At 40.8% G+C, this 20754-nt stretch overlaps 1 protein-coding gene across 1 annotated transcript; it reads right to left on the bottom strand.

Annotated features, from left to right (window-relative positions):
- Nucleotides 1-8177: 8177 nt before the first annotated feature.
- On the bottom strand, nucleotides 8178-13429 carry zgc:171927 (ras-related protein ORAB-1). The gene is made up of 6 exons (XM_005937962.3): nucleotides 13281-13429; nucleotides 11800-11872; nucleotides 11631-11726; nucleotides 11407-11502; nucleotides 11180-11311; nucleotides 8178-8992 (listed from the first exon to the last, which is right to left on the bottom strand). The coding sequence occupies exons 1-6, from the start codon at nucleotides 13292-13294 to the stop codon at nucleotides 8765-8767; spliced, it is 639 nt and encodes a 212-aa protein (XP_005938024.1). The 5' UTR covers nucleotides 13295-13429; the 3' UTR covers nucleotides 8178-8764.
- Nucleotides 13430-20754: the final 7325 nt, after the last annotated feature.

Below are 20754 nucleotides of genomic sequence, written 5' to 3'. Positions count from 1 at the left end.
TAGTGTGGAATACACACCAAGCCTTTGCAGCCTGTTAGAGATCACACACAATTAATTATATGCCTCTAAGTATACATGGTTGAATATTTCCTAATACAAATAACTACATGCAGTATTCTACCATATGCAAACTTATATCACTAAAAGATTATACTGACTACTAAATACAATTTTCCATTAACATTTGGCAATAAAACCCTTTCTGATTTCTGATTTCTGATTTCTGATGTATTTCTTGTCAGGCTTAAAAGCGCCTGGATAGTATGATGGGAACACTACTTTTGGAGATCTAATATTTAGGGGAGACTACTCCAAAGTCTGGGACCTGCCACAGAGAAGGCTCTATCACCACATGATTTGAGAGTAGTCCGTGGGATGGACAGCATTCATTTTGAGCTGGACCTCGTGGTTTTTCCTGGAGCATAAACAGAGAGGAGCTCAGACAGGTAAGGAGGGGCTCGGGCATTAAGCGACTTAAAAACAAAAAGTAAAAGTTTAAATTGGATCCTGTAGGAGACAGGAAGCCAGTGTAAAGAAGCTAAAACTTTTTGTATAGTATCAGTATCAGTATAGTACAGTAGCTTATGCTGCAACCTTAACCTGCTCTGGAACTAATTAGGTTCCAGGTTAGAGATCAAAAGCTATGAAATCAGTTGCTACTGATAAATCAGTCCTTCCGAAAATAGCATCACAGCTCCTGAAGATCCCGCTGACCTCTGTGCAAAGATAATAAAAGATCTAAAGTGTTGTTTTGTTTTTTAATGATCTCTTTGTGTTGTAGATATAAATTCTTATACATTTAGACACTGCTGTCTGTTTAACAGGACACCTTTATGTGTTTGCAGACTTTTCCATAGCACACGTCCTCTCACACACACTCATCTCCACTCTCACACTGTACAGTTTTATCTTCTTCTGTAAAATTACAGTTAATCTTTGCAAACCTTCAGATGCCCAAAAATGCAATGTGGCATTTGCTCATCCTGCCATGAAAAGCTAATTTCCCCACTGAGACAAAGTGCGTGCTCTTTAAGATGTTTTCTCTTACAGGTGGTGTAAATGTTATAGCTACTGCTTTACGTTGGTAAAGGAACATTAAGCTCCCGAATGCTCCTGTGTTTGCAGCTTCATGCTCTAATTGCAACTTCCCTTTCATGAACTGGACGGCATGGTGTTGGTGCTCCTCTCTGCAGCCCTCATTAAAATTACCTTTTGTTGTATTGAGTGTGATTACTGGCTAACTTTGACTTTAAGCTACAAAAGCAGAATTCGGTAAAAACTCTTCAGACATGAATTTGCTACAGCATGACACAAATAAATGTATGTGACTGAGTGAGCCACTAAGCTCCTCGTACAGGTCATCTCACACAGAGCTTCCAACACGCACAGTAAAACCTCTACAAATTGTCCTAAACAAGGTATATTTGGTCTCCAGTCAGGCAAAAAACGATAGATGATAGATTTTCTCTGCTCTCCACTGGCTCCCTGTTGCTGCTTGCATAAAATCTCTCCACAGCCAAAAGGCTAAGAGAAGTGTTTGGAAGAAAACAGCATCAGGAAAAGAATAACACAATCTCCCAAACTGACTGGCAGGTTGTTGCCAGTGTAGCAGCAAAAAGTGGGCTGCAAGGACAAGATTATAACCAGGGTTACCCTGAAGTGTAACTCTTAGCTGTGTGTGAACTGTAAACTCATCTTTCCTCCAGTCTCTTCCTTCAAACATCCTTCTGTACTGAAACCACCAGAAAATAACTTTTCCTTCTCTAATCCTGCTGCTTACAAGCTGCAAACATCAGTAAAATGTTGTTCAATTGTTTTCCCTTTAACTTTCTTGAAATATTGTGATATATTTTTGAGGCTATTTCACCCGACCCTACTCGCAATTGAGCCTCAGTGGTTTTATTGACTTAATACAAATAATGATGATAAAAAAAACCCTCATGTGTTATTGCACACTTGAGCCCCTCCTCTCATCTGATTGATACATTAGACAAATTGTTATGATTGTCATGAGTTGTAGAGTAAAGACAGATATATATCAAGGGAATAGTTTCATAGTGATAGATTTTTAAAGAAAACCAAAAGCCTGACGTCAGGTATTTGTTTAAATAAAGGTACAGTCACAGAAACAACGGTTAGAAACCATGACTGAAGGTATTGTGATCATGTGCAGTGAATTGTGTTGTCATTGTTTTTGAAGCAATAAAAGTGCAATAATATGGAGTCAGTCAACAATCTGCAACTGAACTGAGAAAGGTTGGCACCTGATGTGTCATCAATCAAGTGTGACAGATCAAATTTCTTGTTGTTCTTGTAAAAATGTTTTGTTGTCTATACACAGAAATTCACACAAAACTACTTGTGAAAAGATGTTAAACACATTTAAACACATATTTCTCCACAAATCGTGATGTGGTTGCTGCAGGGAGGTGATTTCACTGTGAAACGACACAGGCATTAGTCTTCCTTTTATGAAGGAACATAGCTAAAAGGAAACGACTTAACTCGAGTGTGTAGCAACGAGACTCATTGCAGATGAGTTGTGCTCGTTGGCATCGACTCACACGATGCTGTACATGTTTTTATGTCAGACAGCAGTTATTTGCAAAGCTTCAGTAATCTGACTGAGAATGACTGCAGTCAGAATCAGACCGTGATTAGAGACAGGTTACCTCGCACCCAGTGATGCGTGCAGCTGCCAAAAGGCTGGCAGTTGAGGGTGTTGCAAGCTCAGGTCGGAGCTGTAAAACAAAATGAGACGGCTAGAATTAATATCCAAATAATAAGCGTGAGGCTATAAACAGGTGCTGAAGTTATTAGTGAATTTAAAAGTAATGTGTCACTATTTCTGAGGAAGAGAGGAAGGTAATGCCTCTTCACTGTGTTTATTTTTCTCCTAGTTATCCTCAGTCACCTCATGTTATTCCAAGCAGTGCTGTCAGGGATCCCCTCTGGCATGCCAGAAACTTGGCCCAATTAATAAGGAGCTCCAACCATTATATATTTACTGTGTTTTAAAAAAGAAACTGAAAAAGATTCATTTTTGCTGGCTTTTATTGATCCTGAAGGGAAAATATGCCACAAGTAATGAACCCGAGTAGTGCACCTGCTCCACAGCAGGACAGCTGTGCAGAGAAGTACCTCGGGTTAAAAACGAACTGTTTGAATGATACCTGGAACTCAATGCAGAAGACAGCCAGGTAACCTGCTGATCTTATTTCGTGACACAGACTGCAGGTGGTACAGCAGACATGAAACTACATCTTCAGCGTCAGTCTAAGCTGGACTGAGCACAAAGAGTTTGATAAGAAAAAGTATTTTGTGTGCTGGAGGTGGCAGAAGTACAAAATGTTACTGGAGTAGACTTTTTCATGAACGCTTTGCTAACAAAGGCTAAAATTAATCCTCTCACATAGTAGTTTTACATATCAGAGGTTGCTTTTATGATGGTTTTTAAACTGGATCTTTTTGGTGTAATCTTTAGTGTAAACACTAAAACAAAAAAGTAAAACTTTAATTTAATTCCTTAAACCTGTCAAACATGAATTATGACAACCTCAATCAGGAAGTATTTTTATTCATCTTTAGGCATGAAAAGATAAATAAAAATCCTTAAGAAAAAAATCCTTATTGAAGTTGTCATAATTCATTCATGAAACACGTCATACATCTGTAGTAACATTAAACAACCAGTGGGTGGCAGGGTATGGCAGGACACTACACTGGACACATCAGTGTCCAGTGTACTGGTTTATGTGCAAGTATACCAACAACACTGACACAAATACAAGAAAACAGCCTTTGAATATCCACTGTAGTGACTACTATGTGTGAACGGGTTAAAAGCTACCCCTTATAAGTGTTGAGGGTTCTAACTATAATTAGTATTTTAATCTTTATTCATATTTATATTTCATGCTTTTTAAAGAGGGCAGCACGGTGGCACGGTGGTTAGCACTGTTGCCGCACAGCAAGAAGGTCCTGAGTTCAATTCCACCATCAGGCCGGGGTCTTTCTGTGTGGAGTTTGCATGTTCTCCCCGTGTTTGCGTGGGTTCCCTCCGGGTACTCCGGCTTCCTCCCACCGTCCAAAGACATGCAGCTTGTGGGGATAGGTTAATTGGATAATCCAAATTGCCACTAGGTGTGAATGTGCGAGTGAATCTGAGTGTGAATGGTTGTCTGTCCCTATGTGTTAGCCCTGCGACAGACTGGCGACCTGTCCAGGATGTACCCCGCCTCTCGCCCTATGACAGCTGGGATAGGCTCCAGCACCCCCCGCGACCCTGAAAAGGATAAGCGGTAGCGAATGGATGGATGGATGGATGGATGGATGCTTTTTAAAGAACCTGGCAGTTTTACAGTTTATACCGTTGTTGTCATTGTTATTATACATAAATAAGTTATAAATGCATAAATGAGTCTTTATATAGGTCATCATTCTATTAGTAGAAGAGTAAGTGTATATAAAATGCTGAACATTTGAATTACATCATTGAAAAAATAAAGATGATAAAGCCACACAACAATAGAACAAGAATCTATTCACGGGCTCTGTTAAGCGCTGAAATCGTTTTTCAGAGCAGCTGTTTAAACAGCAGAGCACAGTTTAAAATGCAGGCTAAAATAAACGAGCCTTTTCTAACATGCTCTTTGTCTCACCTAGTTTCCTGTCACTGTGTGTGGGCGGGGCTACCTGAGCTGATCTGCAGTTCAGCATATCAAAAAACAAACGAAAATCATTCAATACATCAGACACTGCTCTCCTGTTCCTCTGTTCATCATTTGACTTCACTATTCTTGAATACACAGCACCTCCCGGCATGCCCTTCAGCAATTTAGTTTTTTAACTGTCAAGTTATTAGTGTTAGAAATATTTATATCCCACAGATTGTTGGGTGCTATGTTGTTGGGTGCTGCCAGTCTTTTAGGGTCTGTCTCTACCAGCTTTGCACATCTACAGACTGAAATCTGCAAAACAGCTCCAGCTCAGTCAGATTAGATGGACAGCGTTTGTGAACAGCAGTTTTCAGATCTTGCCACAGATTCTCGATTGGATTTAGATCTGGACTTTGACTGGGCCATTCTAACACATGGATATGTTTTGTTTTAAACCATTCCATTGTTGCCCTGGCTTTATGTTTAGGGTCGTTGTCCTGCTGGAAGGTGAACCTCCGCCCCAGTCTCAAGTCTTTTGCAGACTCCAAGAGGTTTTCTTCCAAGATTGCCCTGTATTTGGCTCCATCCATCTTCCCATCAACTCTGACCAGCTTCCCTGTCCCTGCTGAAGAGAAGCACCCCCAGAGCATGATGCTGCCACCACCATATTTGACAGTGGGGATGGTGTGTTCAGAGTGATGTGCAGCGTTTTGCATTTTGGCCAAAAAGTTCCATTTTGGTCTCATCTGACCAGAGCAGCTTCTTCCACATGTTTGCTGTGTCCCCCACATGGCTTGTGGCAAACTGCAAACGGGACTTCTTATGGTTTTCTGTTAACAATGGCTTTCTTCTTGCCACTCTTCCATAAAGGCCAACTTTGTGCAGTGCACGACTAATAGTTGTCCTATGGACAGATTCCCCCACCTGAGCTGTAGATCTCTGCAATCAGATTCATTTTGGAACATTCATGCGTGGCAGAAGGGCAAAAGAGAATGGGAGAAAGATATAAAATGAGAGGTCCATTAAGGGTGTAGACAAGTGGGGCAAGAGAGAAGTAAGAGGGAGAGGGGAAAACAAAAAAGAAAAAGAATATGAAATGATGGAAAAGCAGCAAGAGGCCGGGGATGAGGATGGGGTGGAGGAACAGAGGTAGGCTATGGTTAGACATGTGGGAGTGAAAGATGTAAAGATGAAAGAGACACTCAGAGGTAGGGAGAGATGCAGGGGAGGGGAGGGGGGGGGGGGGCCACATAAAACATAAGAGATCATGAATGAGACTGACGCTGTCAACCTCTGTAGGAAACAAATACAGAGCAACACTGACATCTAGTGGAAGGAAAAATAACTGCTTACCAGTTTCTGTCCTGCCCCCTCATCCTGTTTCCATTTGCCTGTCTGAGGCAGTCCAGCTGTTGTAGTTTTTGTAGTTTTTCATAAAATAAACTGCTTTTAAATCCTCATATCAAACCTGAGGACAGTGCAGAACTCACTGCTGACTGTAGGGAAAGGATCGGACTGGCGCATGTGTTTGTATATCAGCTGTGTAGTCACTATGGTTTCATTATTGTTGTGTATCCTCCTCTACTCCAGAGTATTTTTGTATATTCTCCCTAACATTTGTACGGCTATGATGCTCTGTCTGCACACAGATTGTTTTATGCAGCTTGACCAAATTTCTCAAACTAATTTTCACATAAGAAATTTGTTCTTAAAGGAACTAATCTTTGAAACACTTTGACATTTTTAATTGGGAAGATAGAGGACTGACTTTTTGTTGCTGTTTTGAAATCCCACAATGTCCCTTTGTCTCTCCCATGTCTTCATCTTGCACACCATATTCACAAAAGTGTCGGTCCACATTCCTTAAACTTTGAATTCAGCATTTTCTTGTCTCATTGTATCAGGGGTATAAAATCCAGCACCTAGCCATGCAGTCTGCTTTCATAAACAATGTAGAAGGATGAATTTCACTGACTCGAGAGTGCTGATCTCCATCGACAGTAAGTGATATTAGTTCAAAGTGGAAGTTAGCCACAAAGTGACAGATCATGCAAGGCTACAAAGTGGGGTCGCTAAGTGCTGATGTGTAAACTGTGCTAAATGCTTGAGTTTTAAACCTTCTCCAGCATTAATATCAGCACGCAAACTGTGCACAGGGAGCTGGTGTTCATTATAAGGCTCACACTGTAGGCATAATGTGTAGGTAGCTAGGTAGGTAGGTGTAGGTACTCAGTACCATACAGTGTAGACGAAGCTCACACATTTAAAATATGGTCTTATTTCCCATCTGTTTTACATTTCAAGAACAAAGTTTATTTAAATTGTATTTGAGTAGCTGAAGTTGCTGAGTTCTCAGTCTCTCAGCTGCTTTCATAAGCTTCTTGTTGCTAAAACAACGTCCAGTTGATTACAAAGAAGTCGGCCTTCAGTGAGTCATTGTTACACTGCGATAATACTGTTGTCACAGCAAAGAGAGGAAATTAATTCATGTTGAAATGACACTAATATGACATATTTAAGGTTGCCTGGCCTTCATGAGAAATCCCTTCACATCACAAAGGGATATTTGTCAGGCCAATATCTCCTGAGGATGTCCAGTGATTTTCAGATTTTAGATAGTGAGTTAAAGTTCCTCAAGAATCTTTTAGGTTTTAAAACATTTAATAATCTAGTAAGTCAAATGCCAGATGAGTTAGCATTTACCATATGAACATTTTACATAAAATCAGCGGCTCCCAGACACTTCTGCATGTTTGAAAGTTCGAAAAACAACAAGTGTGACAGATTGTGAGAAAAATAAAACCTGATAATCAACTCACTGCTATTCTGAATTTACAGACTTTTCCTTATTGTCCAGACCTCCATGTCTGTATTTGGATCTGAGAGTTCCAAATTAAGAAGTCTTGACCCAAAAACTGGCAAACATCACACAATGCAACTTGAATGGAAGCTGACTTTTAAAAATTTGAGGGGAGAAAAAAAGGATGTTAATGATATTTGTGCATTTTCATGTTCAGTGGTTTATCTCCTGTCTCAGTCAAACCACCAAGATTAGCTCATTTAAACCATGAAACAATCATCTTCTAACTTTAATCACTGTGGAATGAGCTTCCTTTAGAGATTAGACAGGCCACTTCTTTACCTGTTTTTAAGTCACTCTTGAAAACCCACCTCTTTACTTTGGCCTTTGACACCACGTGAGATGTTGGTTTTTATATTTATTTTTATTTTATTTTAGTTGTTTTTAGGTGACTCGATGCTGTTTTATCTTGTTTTGTTTTAACATAGGGCTGTTTTAATTTTAATTTTAATTTTATGTCTTATGTGATTTATTTATTTAATTTGCTGTTTAACTTACTTTCTGTACAGCACTTTGTTCCTGTGCTGGGTATTTTAAAGTGCTTTATAAATAAAATTGGATTGGATTGGATTGGATTTAATCACGCAGATCAGGATCAGGCTTTCTTTTAATATCATCTTAAGAATTTCAGTATCTCTTTATATTTTCAGCAAAAAAGACCAACTTCAGATATCTTTATTGACATAAACAAACACCAAGCAAAACACAACAGGAACTGGTTAATAAGTCTGAGGCATTGATAGAAACTTAAATCATATAGTCAGGTTGCTTATATCAGATAATTAAAGACTGCGTGGCTGCTAATTAACATTCAACTATTGCTATTCACGAGAGCGGTCCTCTCTGTATTTCCAAATCATGTCGTCTACACTTGAATAGACCCCACCCTGTTTGTTCCTTTGGCTGAGTGCTCTGATTTCTGCATGTTTGGTCCTAGTTTATTATAATGTGCTATAGTTTTCTTTTTATTTAGTTTTACTTCCATTTCTCATTTTTTAAAATAAATGAACATAATTGTAAAAGGAAAAAAAGTCAACCTCTATCTCATTCAAAAGTACCAAGCTCAAAAATATATCATAGTCAAGTCAAAAATGTGTTTTTCTTCCAAAGTCATAAATGTCAAAAATATGCCGATATGTGTGCCTGTAACACAGAGTTAATGAGTCCTTAAACCAGACAGCTGGGTCTTTTTCAAATGACACATCTGTCTCATCAAGTAATAAATATTTGTGCTTATGTTTCCACCTCAGCAGCAGTTATTGGCCTCCTGCGTCTGTTTTTCCCCTCCCAGCCACAGGGGGGCGCTGTTGATCTTGGCGGTCCTGGCCTCTGCTGACTCGCCCTCCATGCCCCCTCCTTCACTGGCCAGACGTTTGTGGATCTCAGAGGCCATGGTAAGGAACGCCCTCTCCACATTATCAGAGCTTTTCGCACTAGTCTCCAAACACGGGATCTTCAGGGACGAAGCCAGGTCCTGTGGATGGGGTCAAGTCTTATTAAAAGCAGCAAGTGTGTAAACACCACAGTTTAAAAGCATTTAATGCAACAACTGTAATTCTAAAATTCGATTCCAGGGTAAAGTATTACATGTAATTTGTACTCCTGGATTAAGAGTGAACTGAGTAGTCATTCTGAAAAAGAACCCTAATCAGACTTTTGAATTATTGATGAGTCAACATTTAAATATTGTAGTTAGTTCACAAGTTTACATCTGGTACTTTTCAAAGGAATTTAGACATGAAAGCTACAAAGTCGATGAACGCCTGGCCAGATTTGGCACTGAGAACACTGAGCCTGTTTTCATTCAAATACTGCCGGTTTGTCAAAGCTCCTGGTGCATGTACAAGATGCCCACTGGTCCGAAGAAGCCCCTGTCAATGACCTGACTACTAATTCAATCCAAATCACAACAGCATTAAAGTCTCCTCAAGGTGCTTTTTATTGTAAGGTAAAGACCGTAGGGATGAAGGACAAACTTCCTTTTAACAAGAAGCAACCTCTGGCACACCTGAGGGTGTGGGGATGAAGACGGGACAAAAGACAAAGCCAGAGATTAATAATAACTAATGATTAAATGCAGAGTGATGTGTAAACACAGTGAAGAAGAAACACCGAGTGCATCATGGGAAACCTCCGGCAGCATGACCTATTAAGTGTAACTAAGGGAGGATTCAGGGTCACCTGATCCAGCCCTAACTACTTGATGAAAAAGGAAAGTTTTAAACTTAATCCTGAAAGTAGAGAAGATTTCTGTTTCCCAAATCCAAACTGGGAGCTGGTTACACAGAAGATGGGCCTGAACGCTGAAGGCTCTGCCTCCAATGCTACTTTTAAATATATGAGCTTGCAATCTCCTATCCTTTCAAATGGTTGCTTCATAGTCCAAGTCTAGATTTGGAACAGGTTACTAACACGCTGAAGTCTCCCTGAGAGACTCATAGTTAGTTGCTCCCCTCAAATCGACTCTTTAGAGTCCTTAGAGTCAGTAAGAGAGGGCCAGTCTGTATCAGTTTGTAATTGAACGAGGTTACGGTGGCAAACATATGCAATATGTTTGTAATAATATGGTGATTACATGTGATAAATTAGTGAAAATCACTAATCTGTTGCTGTACATGGACAGATTAACAAATTACCTACTTAAACTGAAAGTTGAGTCTGAACCTCATAGATCTGATAAATGGACTGGTTCTTATAAAGAGCTTTCCTACTCTAACTGTGCACACTTTATACAACTTGCTTCATTCATACAAGCATTTTTTCCAAAGTTAACGCTTTCTATCTACACACATTTATACTCCATTGGATGCATCGGAGAGACTCCATCAGAGGTAATACCTTGCCCGTAGATATTTGGCATGCAAACTGGAGCATGCCAAATATCTTTGGGACCAATCTTCTGATTAGCAGATGACCTGCTCTACCTCTACTGCGACACCAAGATTAAGAAAGGAGTCTCAAGAATTCCTCCCTAGATTGTATGACAGTTACTGCGGCACCGCAATCGAACTCCAAATGACTTAGGTGCTAGGCAGTCCCACTTTTAGATAGAAGTATACCCAGAAAATACCCAGTTTGAAACCAGCTGAGTTATCCCAGATGAATTGTGCTCATTGGTGCAGACTCAGTCAGAGGGACTTCAGCGTGTTAGTAACCTGTTTGCATTTATAAATGAGGTGGTAATTTTTTGCTAACCTTCAACAATCTGCCTGAGAGTGATTGCAGGTTGAGTGATTAGAGGTTGAGTGCCAAACATCTGGTCGCAGCAACTGTTTGCAATCATTCGCTGAATGTGAAAAATCTCCACACAGTCACAGTGAGGTTGTCATCCAGTTTTAGTGTTACTGAAACATTAGGCATGATAGTCGATCTTCCTAACTTGACTACTTGCTTCCTGCCTCCAGTGCTGCCACAGTACGTGTGTCTAAGCACAAAGCCAGACACTTTGTGCACGATGCTAAAACCTTCTGATAGAGATACCAGTATGTGATTATGTCAAAATACCAGTGTGCTCATGTCTACAATTATTTTGGAAAGAAAAATAAATGTTATTTCCCATTTTAAGCTTCCACTTAGTTTTATGATGCTTAATAAAACCACAGGTGTGAAGTTATTTATAAGTATTTGAAGTTAAGCCTCTTCGCTGCACGTAGCCTGTTACCTGAGCAGTGGCAGCATCCACCACTTTCTTACTAACGAGGTCAGACTTGTTTCCCACCAGCAGCCTGGAGACGTTTTCACAGGCGTAACGATCTATTTCATCCAGCCACTGCTTCACATTGTTAAAGGATTCCTGAGGAGAGAGAGAGAAAGCGAAGCAGCAGGAGGTCTGGAGTTCATGTTCAAATGCTTTTCTTTTTAGATGATGATGAAGACATACACACTGACCTGCTCAGTGACATCATACACAATGATGATGCCGTGAGCGCCTCTGTAGTAGCTGGAGGTGATGGTTCGAAACCTCTCTTGACCTGCTGTGTCCCACTGAAGGAGTATACGCACACACGTAAAATAGCACTGAGGCTAACATTACACCGTTTTTTTAAGACTTTCATGCTTTGAAAAACAACTTAATGTTGTTTCCTCACAAAACCGCTTCGCCGTTTCCTTACAATCTGTAGCTTGACAGTTTTCCCATCCATGTCAATGGTCCTGATCTTGAAGTCGACCCCTATGGTAGAGATGTAGCTTTCAGTGTAGGTGTCATCCTGCAGCAAGCAGTTAAGTGTTAAAAAGGGAAGGTGAGCGTGTCTTTGTGTGCATACGTGTGCACAGTCTTACCGCAAAGCGCAGCAGCAGGCATGACTTTCCAACTCCAGAGTCACCGATGAGAAGAAGCTTGAACAAGTAGTCACTGGGAAGAAAGGAAGACATGCATGAATGAACCACTACAGAGGTTCCATCTCAGATGTAAATGATGTCATGCCATAAAAAGCTGCATAATTTAAATGTTGAAAGCCAGCTAGCAAATAACACACATCAAATACAGCTCTGAATGCTGACATGAATTTAAGAAATGCAGAGGGTGGCACACTTGCAACCAGATTTTATTACATCTATAACAAAAATCAAGGGTTGATCTGATATTTTGAATGTTTTATGCTCTAAATTTGGAAGATTTTTGTTTTTTGCTTTCATATGAACTAAATATCGAGTGCACAGTGTGAAGGTTGCAAAATCAGTCGTGCTGTTTGCTTGTAAGACTTGCAGTTTTTCACTCAGTGCAAGCACCATGAAGTGCTTGAACCACAAGTCAAATGAAAGTGTGAACCTTGGACAGATGTTAGCTCATCAGGGATGGTTTATCACAGTCACTAGTTTTAGATACTGAAACAATGTTTCACCAGTAATGTCATTTTGTGTAATCACAGGTAACAACGTGGTCGTCACCAAGAAACTCCTTTTTTTAAATGTCTAACTTTTACCCATTAAAGATACAAATTAATGAATAAGAAGCAAGCTTTTTGATAGACCGTGAATAAAACCATCCACACTACACAGTTTTCCATTCAGTTTTATTTTCATGTAAGAATTTGGAGCTAAACCGTGCCCTCCTGGAACCAGGTTGTTGATATTATTAAAACAAAACCATCTGCTGTTTCTCAAAGCTGGCAGTAAAGCAGCTGCCTGGTAATACTAGATGGATGCAAATTATTGTGTTGTATTTCTGAATGAGTAGCATTAAACTAAAGTGGTTAGCTGCTGCATTACATAGTTTTCGGACACATAAGTCACAGACGCAAACTCGAACCTGGGATCAAATGTCTTTCTGTGTATGGTTTCTTCTGTAGCACTCTTGTCTGCGAGAAGTTACAATTTGTCTTTGTTCTGTTGAGCACCACTAAACAATACCCATCTGCCACAGAGGCCTAGTGAGCCATTGGAGATTACCTACAACTGAATGCCTCCAATTATCTACTCTTTTTGCTTTTTTTCTACAAATTGATAGAAACATGCAGCAAATCTATGGACGGACATAAAACATTAATTCATCACAACTTACAATTTACTGATAAGCTCAAATTAGACACCTCAGCAATAAAACTGGCTTGTATGTCTTTTTAGACTGACACACGTCTGATACGTCTGATCTCTAGTTACAAAACAAAGGTTAAAAACAAGGGTCGGGCATGTTACACATGCTTAAATTTTCTCCTAACTTTCCATGTCAGCAGCCAGTGTTAAAGACCAGGTGTCATTTTATTACAAGCTGATCATTTCATCTCGGTAATGCACTGCGCAGAGAAAGAAACAACACTTACTATTCAGGATTCATGATCAACGAGGTCGGCCCAGTTGACGCAACAAAAACAGAAACACCTGAAACTGAATCCTGAGTCTGAAAACAGACAGATAATCTCTGATGCTGCGTCTGTTTCTGTCCCGCTGGAGGGCAAATGGCAGAATAAGCCAGAACTGCCTGCCGCAAAAGCTGACTGATGAGCTGACTGGTTCAGATGCATTATTTATTAATAAAGCCCAGTTCAGGTTACACTGAGGACAGCACCTAAAACCAAGGTACACACACACACACACACACACACACACACACACACACACACACACTTGTTTTCATATCTTAGTGAGGACATCTAATTGACATAATGCTTTCCCTAGCCGCTTTCTCTAACCATCAAAAATGAATGCCTAATCCTAACCCTGAGCCTAAACCTAACCTCAACCTAACTGTAACCCTGACACTAAAACCACATTTTGAGTGTGAAAAATGCCTTCAAACTTGTGGGGACAGGCATTTTGTCCTCACAAGTGACTGTTGGTCCCCACAAGTATAGTAGCATTCCAATTTTCTGTCCTCACAAAGATGTCTAAACATGTATACGCACACACAGACATAAATACATCTACACAGTCCTGTAGCAAATTCATTTTTACCCACTTTTAAGTCTCAACGTTCAGCTGGTTTCTTTGCTGTTTCCACTGTGCTGTGTTGCTGTGGTGAGCGGCATGAAACTGTGCCTCTGCTCTGCACTCATTTTGAATCAAAGTGACAGTGACTCCTGTACCATGTGCAGCTCTGAGCTTCTCAAACAAACAAGAAGTTCTACTGAAACCAAACAAAAGCAGCCAAAAGCAACATGGCAGCTGTCCGCAGAGCCACAGAGATGCTTTACAGGGTTCATTTCTGTTAAGGAGCCTTTGCTAATGTAGTCCATCCATCCATCTTCTTCCACTTATCCAATTCAGAGTTGTGGGGGTGCCTGTGCCTATCCCAGCTGTCAGAGGGCAAGAGGGAGGGTACACCCTGAACAGAATTACCAATTAACCTCATTCCATGCATGTCTTGGACTGTGGGAGGAAGCCAGAGTACCCGGAGAGAAACCACACAGACTTGGTGAGAACATGCAGACTCCACACAGAAAGGCCCCAGACCTTTTTCCTGTGAGGCAACAGTGCTAACCACAACATCTTTATACTGTCCAAGACAACAGTTCAAACGAATTTGTTATCAGAGAACAACCACGATGCTTCTTAGCTTAAATATTAAATTTATATGGGGTGACCATGACTCACATGATAAAGTGGGTTGTCCTCTAATTCTCCTCCAAACTCCTGACTGTCAGGAGTCATTTCAAGAGAGAGTCTAAAAATGTCCTTTGTGACATGTATGTGATGGCAGAGGGTGGACTTTTGCCAAAAAGGAAAAAAGAGGCCTAAAATGTGTGAGGTGTAACCAGTTTTCTTTCCTCGTGTGGCACACAGGGGAATGGAGTCTGCTTCAGCCACATCCTCAGTCCTGGAAACACATGATGTTATTATATGTGCCCGGCTGAACCTGGCTCCATCAGTCGTCTGTGCAGGGCAGCTCTCTCATATTTCTTCCAGTTGGGGGAATTTTTCCTGTCGTCCCTTTTCCTGTTCCAGCCCACTTTTCAACCAATCAACATCTAGCCTACGCACAGCATCATCCATGCTGCGCTGAGTTTTTTGGAGGACTACACACCACCGTGGGTTCATTACTCTCTGCACAGACAAATACTGACAGACACAAACTCAGTACCATAAAGGTGAATGCCTAATCTGTCACCATTTGTGTGCCATGCTCATGAATATGAATGAGAAATGTAAGCACTTTGTAGAACCAGTAGAGTTAAAAAAGAGTCGAAAGTTTAGAGGATTAAACTGTTTTCTATAATGTTTTATAAATTGAACTTTCACATAATGCTCGATAGATCCATAAATGTTATGTCTTTAACCCAAGTAAACCTCTTAGTCTTTCAGCTCCTGCTTTCCTTTTTCTCATGTTCTCATTTCATCGCCCCTCTCCTGTTGGTTTCTTCTCTACTTTTATTTCTGCTCATCGTCAGTTTTGATCCTTTTCTTTCCCTATCTCTAATCTCACTTTCCTGTCATTGTGCCTATTCTTTTCTTACAGTCCTCTTTATAATAACAATAATATAACTTATTTTTGTCTACCGCCAAGAAACCCAAAGTCGATTTACACACGAGTAGCACTTCACTGTTTTTCATTTCCTTCCTGATCCTTGGATTTCTTGTTTCTCTTTCCTTTTCATTCCTCATATGTCCCCTCCTCTTTTCATTTCCTTCCGCTGTGCCTTATGTCTTCTCTTCACTCTGTCTTCTCTAATCTTTGTTTTTTGTTACAACCTTCAACAGAATGGATACATTTGGTTTCACCTTGTGCTTTTGTTCTTTGGTGAATGTCTTAATGGCAAACAGGGGCCTGCTGTTGCTTGCTATAGCAGGAGCATCTAAAGAGGTTCAGAGTACTTTCGAAGATGTGTCTGTGTCTGTCTGTCTGTATGTGGACAGATATATCAACATGATAGCATCACAACGCTGCAAGACAGCAGTCATGAAACTTTACAGATTTGTAGCTGACATGAGTGGTGATAGAAGGTGATGAGAGAGGAGTGGGATGAGTCAGAGCATTAGCATCAGGGCTGGTGTGTGTTCCACCATAAGATGGTCTCTTATTCCTTTTGCTGTCCTCTCATCGTGTTGCCTCATCTCTTTTTTCCTCTGCTCCTCGTTTATCTCCACTTAACATATATTAAGGTTGTTATCTTTTGCTTTCTTCATTTAATTTCATATCTTTGATTCTTTTAGTTTTCCTTCTATGTCGACTCTTAATCTTCACTCTTCTCTGTTTTTTTTTCTGGTCACCTTACCTCCTCTCTCCTTGTGTCCTTGCTTCATCTCCTCGTCTCTCCTTTCCTCTCCTCTCTTGTCTTGTCCTGTTTTTTTGGTGAAAGTGATATAGTGTGTGACCCCCTGGTCACGGGAGCGAGCAGAGAGCCAGGGATATGCGATGGGTAAGCAGCTGTGATGGGGTCAAGGGTCAGCAGCCCTGACGACGGCCTGTTGCCGGGGCAGAGGCGGTGGCGCGGTGGTTGCTACGGCAGCACCAGGCTTTGTGGTGCTCCCGATGGAGCGCCGAGGTGGGAAAACTGGGGGAAGGGTCCAAGAGAAAAAGAAGAAATAAAGAGAGAAAGAAAATAACAAAGAAGGAGGGTTAGAAAGCAAGGGGAAGGGTGGGAACGTGAGACAAGTAAGAAGAAGAAAGGGAAATCTTTGAAAACAAAGTGATGGAGAGGAGAGGCGAAACTTTGGGTGGGGGTGCAAAACAAACTGTATTTACTTATGTTTTTAGTCTATGAAAGCTAGTCTGGGATCTCTATCCTGCATTCAAAACCAGCGCTAATGTAAAAGGTTCATTTTACACAACAAAACTAAAATTCACCCTGAAATATTATGTCTGGCAGAGCTTAAGTTACAACTCCTACAGAAGATGTGACAACAAGAATGTCGGCCAAGTCACACAAAACTCTGTTAAAATTCTCATTGCTGGAGTCAAAGCCAAAACGTCACCAAACCAAGAAATGAAGAGACCGCCACAAAGGTTTACTTATTAAAATCCCAGACTGTGCTTTGACCTGTGGCACATGTTAAAAGCCAACATGGCTGGATTCTTATTCTCAGGGTGTTAAATGCTGCTGTTTGGTAAAACAAGAAGGTTCATGATAATTTAATGGTCTTGCAATTCTTCCATCAATCAGGAAACTACTAAAGCGAGTCAAACTTACCTCAAGCTTGAGTCTAAATCTTTATGCTGAGTTTGCATTATAGTTTATGCAAGCAGTGACCGCAGTATCGAACACAACCAGGACTTAATATCGACTCGCGGCAGTGACGCCAAGGACACCTTTTTCAAAGTTTCTGTGACAGCAGCAGCTTCTAACAGGAGTGCACTATTTAAACTCTGTGATGAGAACATGTTGGCAGTTAACCTGCCACTGTTACTTTGTGCCATTTCTGAAATCTGCATAAGAATTACGAATGACTTTTTATAAGAGGGAAAACCCACCAGGAGTGTTTTTTACACTTTGCTTTGTATGTTCATTTTCTCAGCTGTTGAGTTACAAACATGAACAGAAAGAGTACCGATAGCTGTCTGGAACAACTGACGTGGTCAACATGCAGATTGACGTGCAAAAGACTCCCAAAATGAGTGTGTGTGGGTGTATGTGTCTTGAGCCAGAAGAGCCACACATGAAGAGTGTGTGAGGCTGTGTGTATGATGTGTGCAGGTCAGTGGATGGAGTTAAACCGATCATTGTTCCCACCAGCATGCGTCCCAGGAGACCCGAGGGAGCGGGGATAAATAGCTGCTTTTTACTATTCACCCTTATTTTACCACAATCCCTTACTCCTGCATGTGTGTGTGTGTGTGCGTGTGTGTGTGTGTCAGTGTGTGTGTGTGTTTTAGCCCTGAGGCCAATTAAGCAATATAATTAACCTCACTCAAAACTGAAGAGTGAACCAAAGCCTCATTATGGCAACAGAGCGTGACGGGGGCTGTCTATGCTGTGTTGTCCATATACAGTACATTTGCACTGATCTGATAAACTGCTAAAAGAAACAACTCGGAACTGATCAAATTTTAAATGTTCAGTTATTACATAAAGTCTTTAAAACACTCCTTTTGTGCTACATAATATTCACTACTTTAAATTTAATTTTGCTTCTTCACTTTGCAACTGAAACTGTAAATAAAACTGATTTCAAGGCTCTGCATCCGCAAAAGACAAAAAGCAAAAACCATTTTAACCAATGTAAACTAAAGAAGTCAAGACACAGGAGGTGAAGATGTTACAGCAGGGGTGTGAAACTGAAATGAGCCGTGGGCCACTGCTGGCACTGTCATCTTATGTGAGGGTTACTTCAGTGTTCAAATAGTACAAAAAACCCAAACAAACAAGAAAATGCCCACAAACATTTCCAAAAATGTAGTGTTTTGTTTGTTTGTCTGTTTTATTTCAAATATTGTATAACAAAATAAAACTACAAACGTGAAAGTTTTTTTTCTCCCACTCTTAACTAACTGAAGCCTTTCACTGAACTACCAAATAAACACACTGGTCCTGTCTTTCTGGCCACACACGTGGCAGCGCCTCTGCTGTGACTGTGTTCGTATTTAACAAAATAAAAATGCAGACATAAGTGTAAAGAGCCCCGTATTAGAGAGATCAAAGCGGATTAAGACTAATTATAATCACTCTGTGAAGTTATGTTACATCATTTCATTATGTAATCAATGATATAGAAACAGGTATCCCAACATATTAAGCAAAGAACTTGCATTCATGTAATTAAGCATGAACCTTCAGAAACAATGGCCACATTAGAGTTTTCTAAAATTAAAATCAGCTCCAGTTTAACAGTTAAATCCGACAGAAGGAGCGCGTGAGTTTGCAGGGTTTCAGTACATGATTTTAATATTCATGAAATTAAAGGTTGTTTGATTAGACATGTCTTTGTGGGGCTTTTCTTTCATTTCTTTCATTTCAATCTTTCCTCTTTATCTTCCTTGTGTTTCCTCTCTGTCTAGATATCTAGATACAGATGTCTTTTCTGTTCTTCTCGTTTTTTTCCATCTCTAGGTGTATGTAGTCACCTCCCTCCCACTCCACCGCTCCCACTTCTCTCCCTTTCTTTCTCCTCAGTGACAGCTGCTCCTCAATTTTCCCGCCAACCCACCAGCTGTCCACACAGACTAGAGGTATGTGAGAAACGTGTGTGTGCGTGTTTTCCATAACAGGCAGTTCCTTTCTGTCAGCTCCTATCCCTGCCTTGCTTTCAAACACACACAGGAAGCAATATGACACTCAAAGATCCCTCTGTTAAGCTTCTGCTACTGTGAGAAAGAACAAACACACGCTGATCTACAGCCAACAATATAAAGCTGAAAAGATGAAGTGTGACTTAATTAAAGGGTTAGACCGTACCTACAGCAGATCCACGCACCTGCTCAGCTTGGGGACTAAAAGTGTGAGTGTTTGTTTGTGTTTAGATTGTTGTTTGTTTATTTGTGTCTGAGAATAAAAACATAAAACAGCAACGTGTTTTTACAACCACAGATGCTCATATTAATGTGGTCAAAGATTCAAATACTGAGGACAGCATATGTGTAAATGTACAAAATAGCAGGCGTCAGATTGCTGTAAACACTCAGTTTCATGTGGTGTTCTCTAACCTTTGATGATGTCATGGAGAGGATATCCTTAATATGGTCACTGCAAACACAGAAGCCCCCCCCCCCCATGTGTTGGGGAGCTGGATTGTTTCAGACAGAGGATGAACTGACATGCTGCTCGAAAAGCGTGAGCTTACTGATAAAAGCACTGAGCTAAATAAGAGCAGAATAACTTCACCTGTGCGATTCTGAGCAGATGTCTGCTGTTTAGCATCAGAACATGGCCCTGCATGATCTCAGTGAGCAAACGAAAACAACACTTATCTCCTCTTTAGCATCAAGTGACTGCCAAACAGCAATAAAAGTCACACAAACGGGACATCAAAGGACAAAGGAGGATTTGCGTATTTGCTTTGGGGTTGTATCCAAGGAAGATTTCCGTTTCCCTCTTCTTTGTGGGTTCAGTCACACTGGCCTGCTCTAACCCCGTATCTGCTCTCAATCAAAGAATAAAAATAAAAAATAAGATATGTCCATTATTATTTTCTTGCCTTTGTAATTTCTTTTGCGTGTGCAACCAACGCTGGCACTACTTCTCAAGGTAGAACTGGCTCTGCAGATAGGTTAATTGACTTATAAAAGTCCCAGTCCAGCAGTTTTCATAGATGAAATGTGTGGTGCAGGCCTTGGTTAGAGCTCAGCTGAAGAAGGGAGAGGTAGTCTGAGGAAACAGGGCCACAGAGATGAGTCTATAGCACGGATGCTCTGTGTGGGCTAATCAGTCTCTCTCCTTTATCTGCAGAAGTTTGCCTGACATCAGGTCTGATGGAACACATGCCGGAGGAGAGCAGATGTGTGGCCGTATCAGCAAAGGCTGGACTGAAGCGACGTCATGTGCGTTCCTACAGCCGAGCATGTAAAGGAGGGCGTTTCTGCTGACATAATCACTCTTTCTATATTGTGCTCTGTCCAGAGAGGAAACATATATGTAACATGTCCCAAAAGCTATCATTACAGTAAACCTGAAGTTTCATAAGTCATTAAAACAGCGCTGACATGTAATGCAGATTGTTCCATTGTGTCGCATGTTCACATACAGGAACACGCACACAGATACAGTCAACAGTAAACCACATCCAGAGTTCCGGCTGTACACTCTAACTGACGGCAGCTGTGTTCGTTAACCCCTCATCGCTCAAACATTACCACACAGCAAACCACACACACACACACACACACACACACACACACACACACACACACACACACACACACACACA

The sequence above is a fragment of the Haplochromis burtoni genome, unplaced genomic scaffold (assembly GCF_018398535.1).
Source record: "Haplochromis burtoni strain Fernald_Lab_line unplaced genomic scaffold, NCSU_Asbu1 Contig_238, whole genome shotgun sequence".
In the NCBI taxonomy this organism is placed as follows: Eukaryota; Metazoa; Chordata; class Actinopteri; order Cichliformes; family Cichlidae; genus Haplochromis; species Haplochromis burtoni.
The sequence above is the reverse complement of the archived record's forward strand: the minus strand, read 5'-3'. Positions and strand labels throughout refer to the sequence as shown.

What these genes read in the sequence shown, in the direction of transcription:
- zgc:171927 (XM_005937962.3), bottom strand. An exon ending in GCCTGCTGCTGCGCTTTGCG is followed by an intron (nt 11,727 to 11,799) that starts GTAAGACTGTGC and finishes TGCTTGCTGCAG; the next exon opens with GATGACACCTACACTGAAAG. An exon ending in AAACTGTCAAGCTACAGATT is followed by an intron (nt 11,503 to 11,630) that starts GTAAGGAAACGG and finishes ATACTCCTTCAG; the next exon opens with TGGGACACAGCAGGTCAAGA.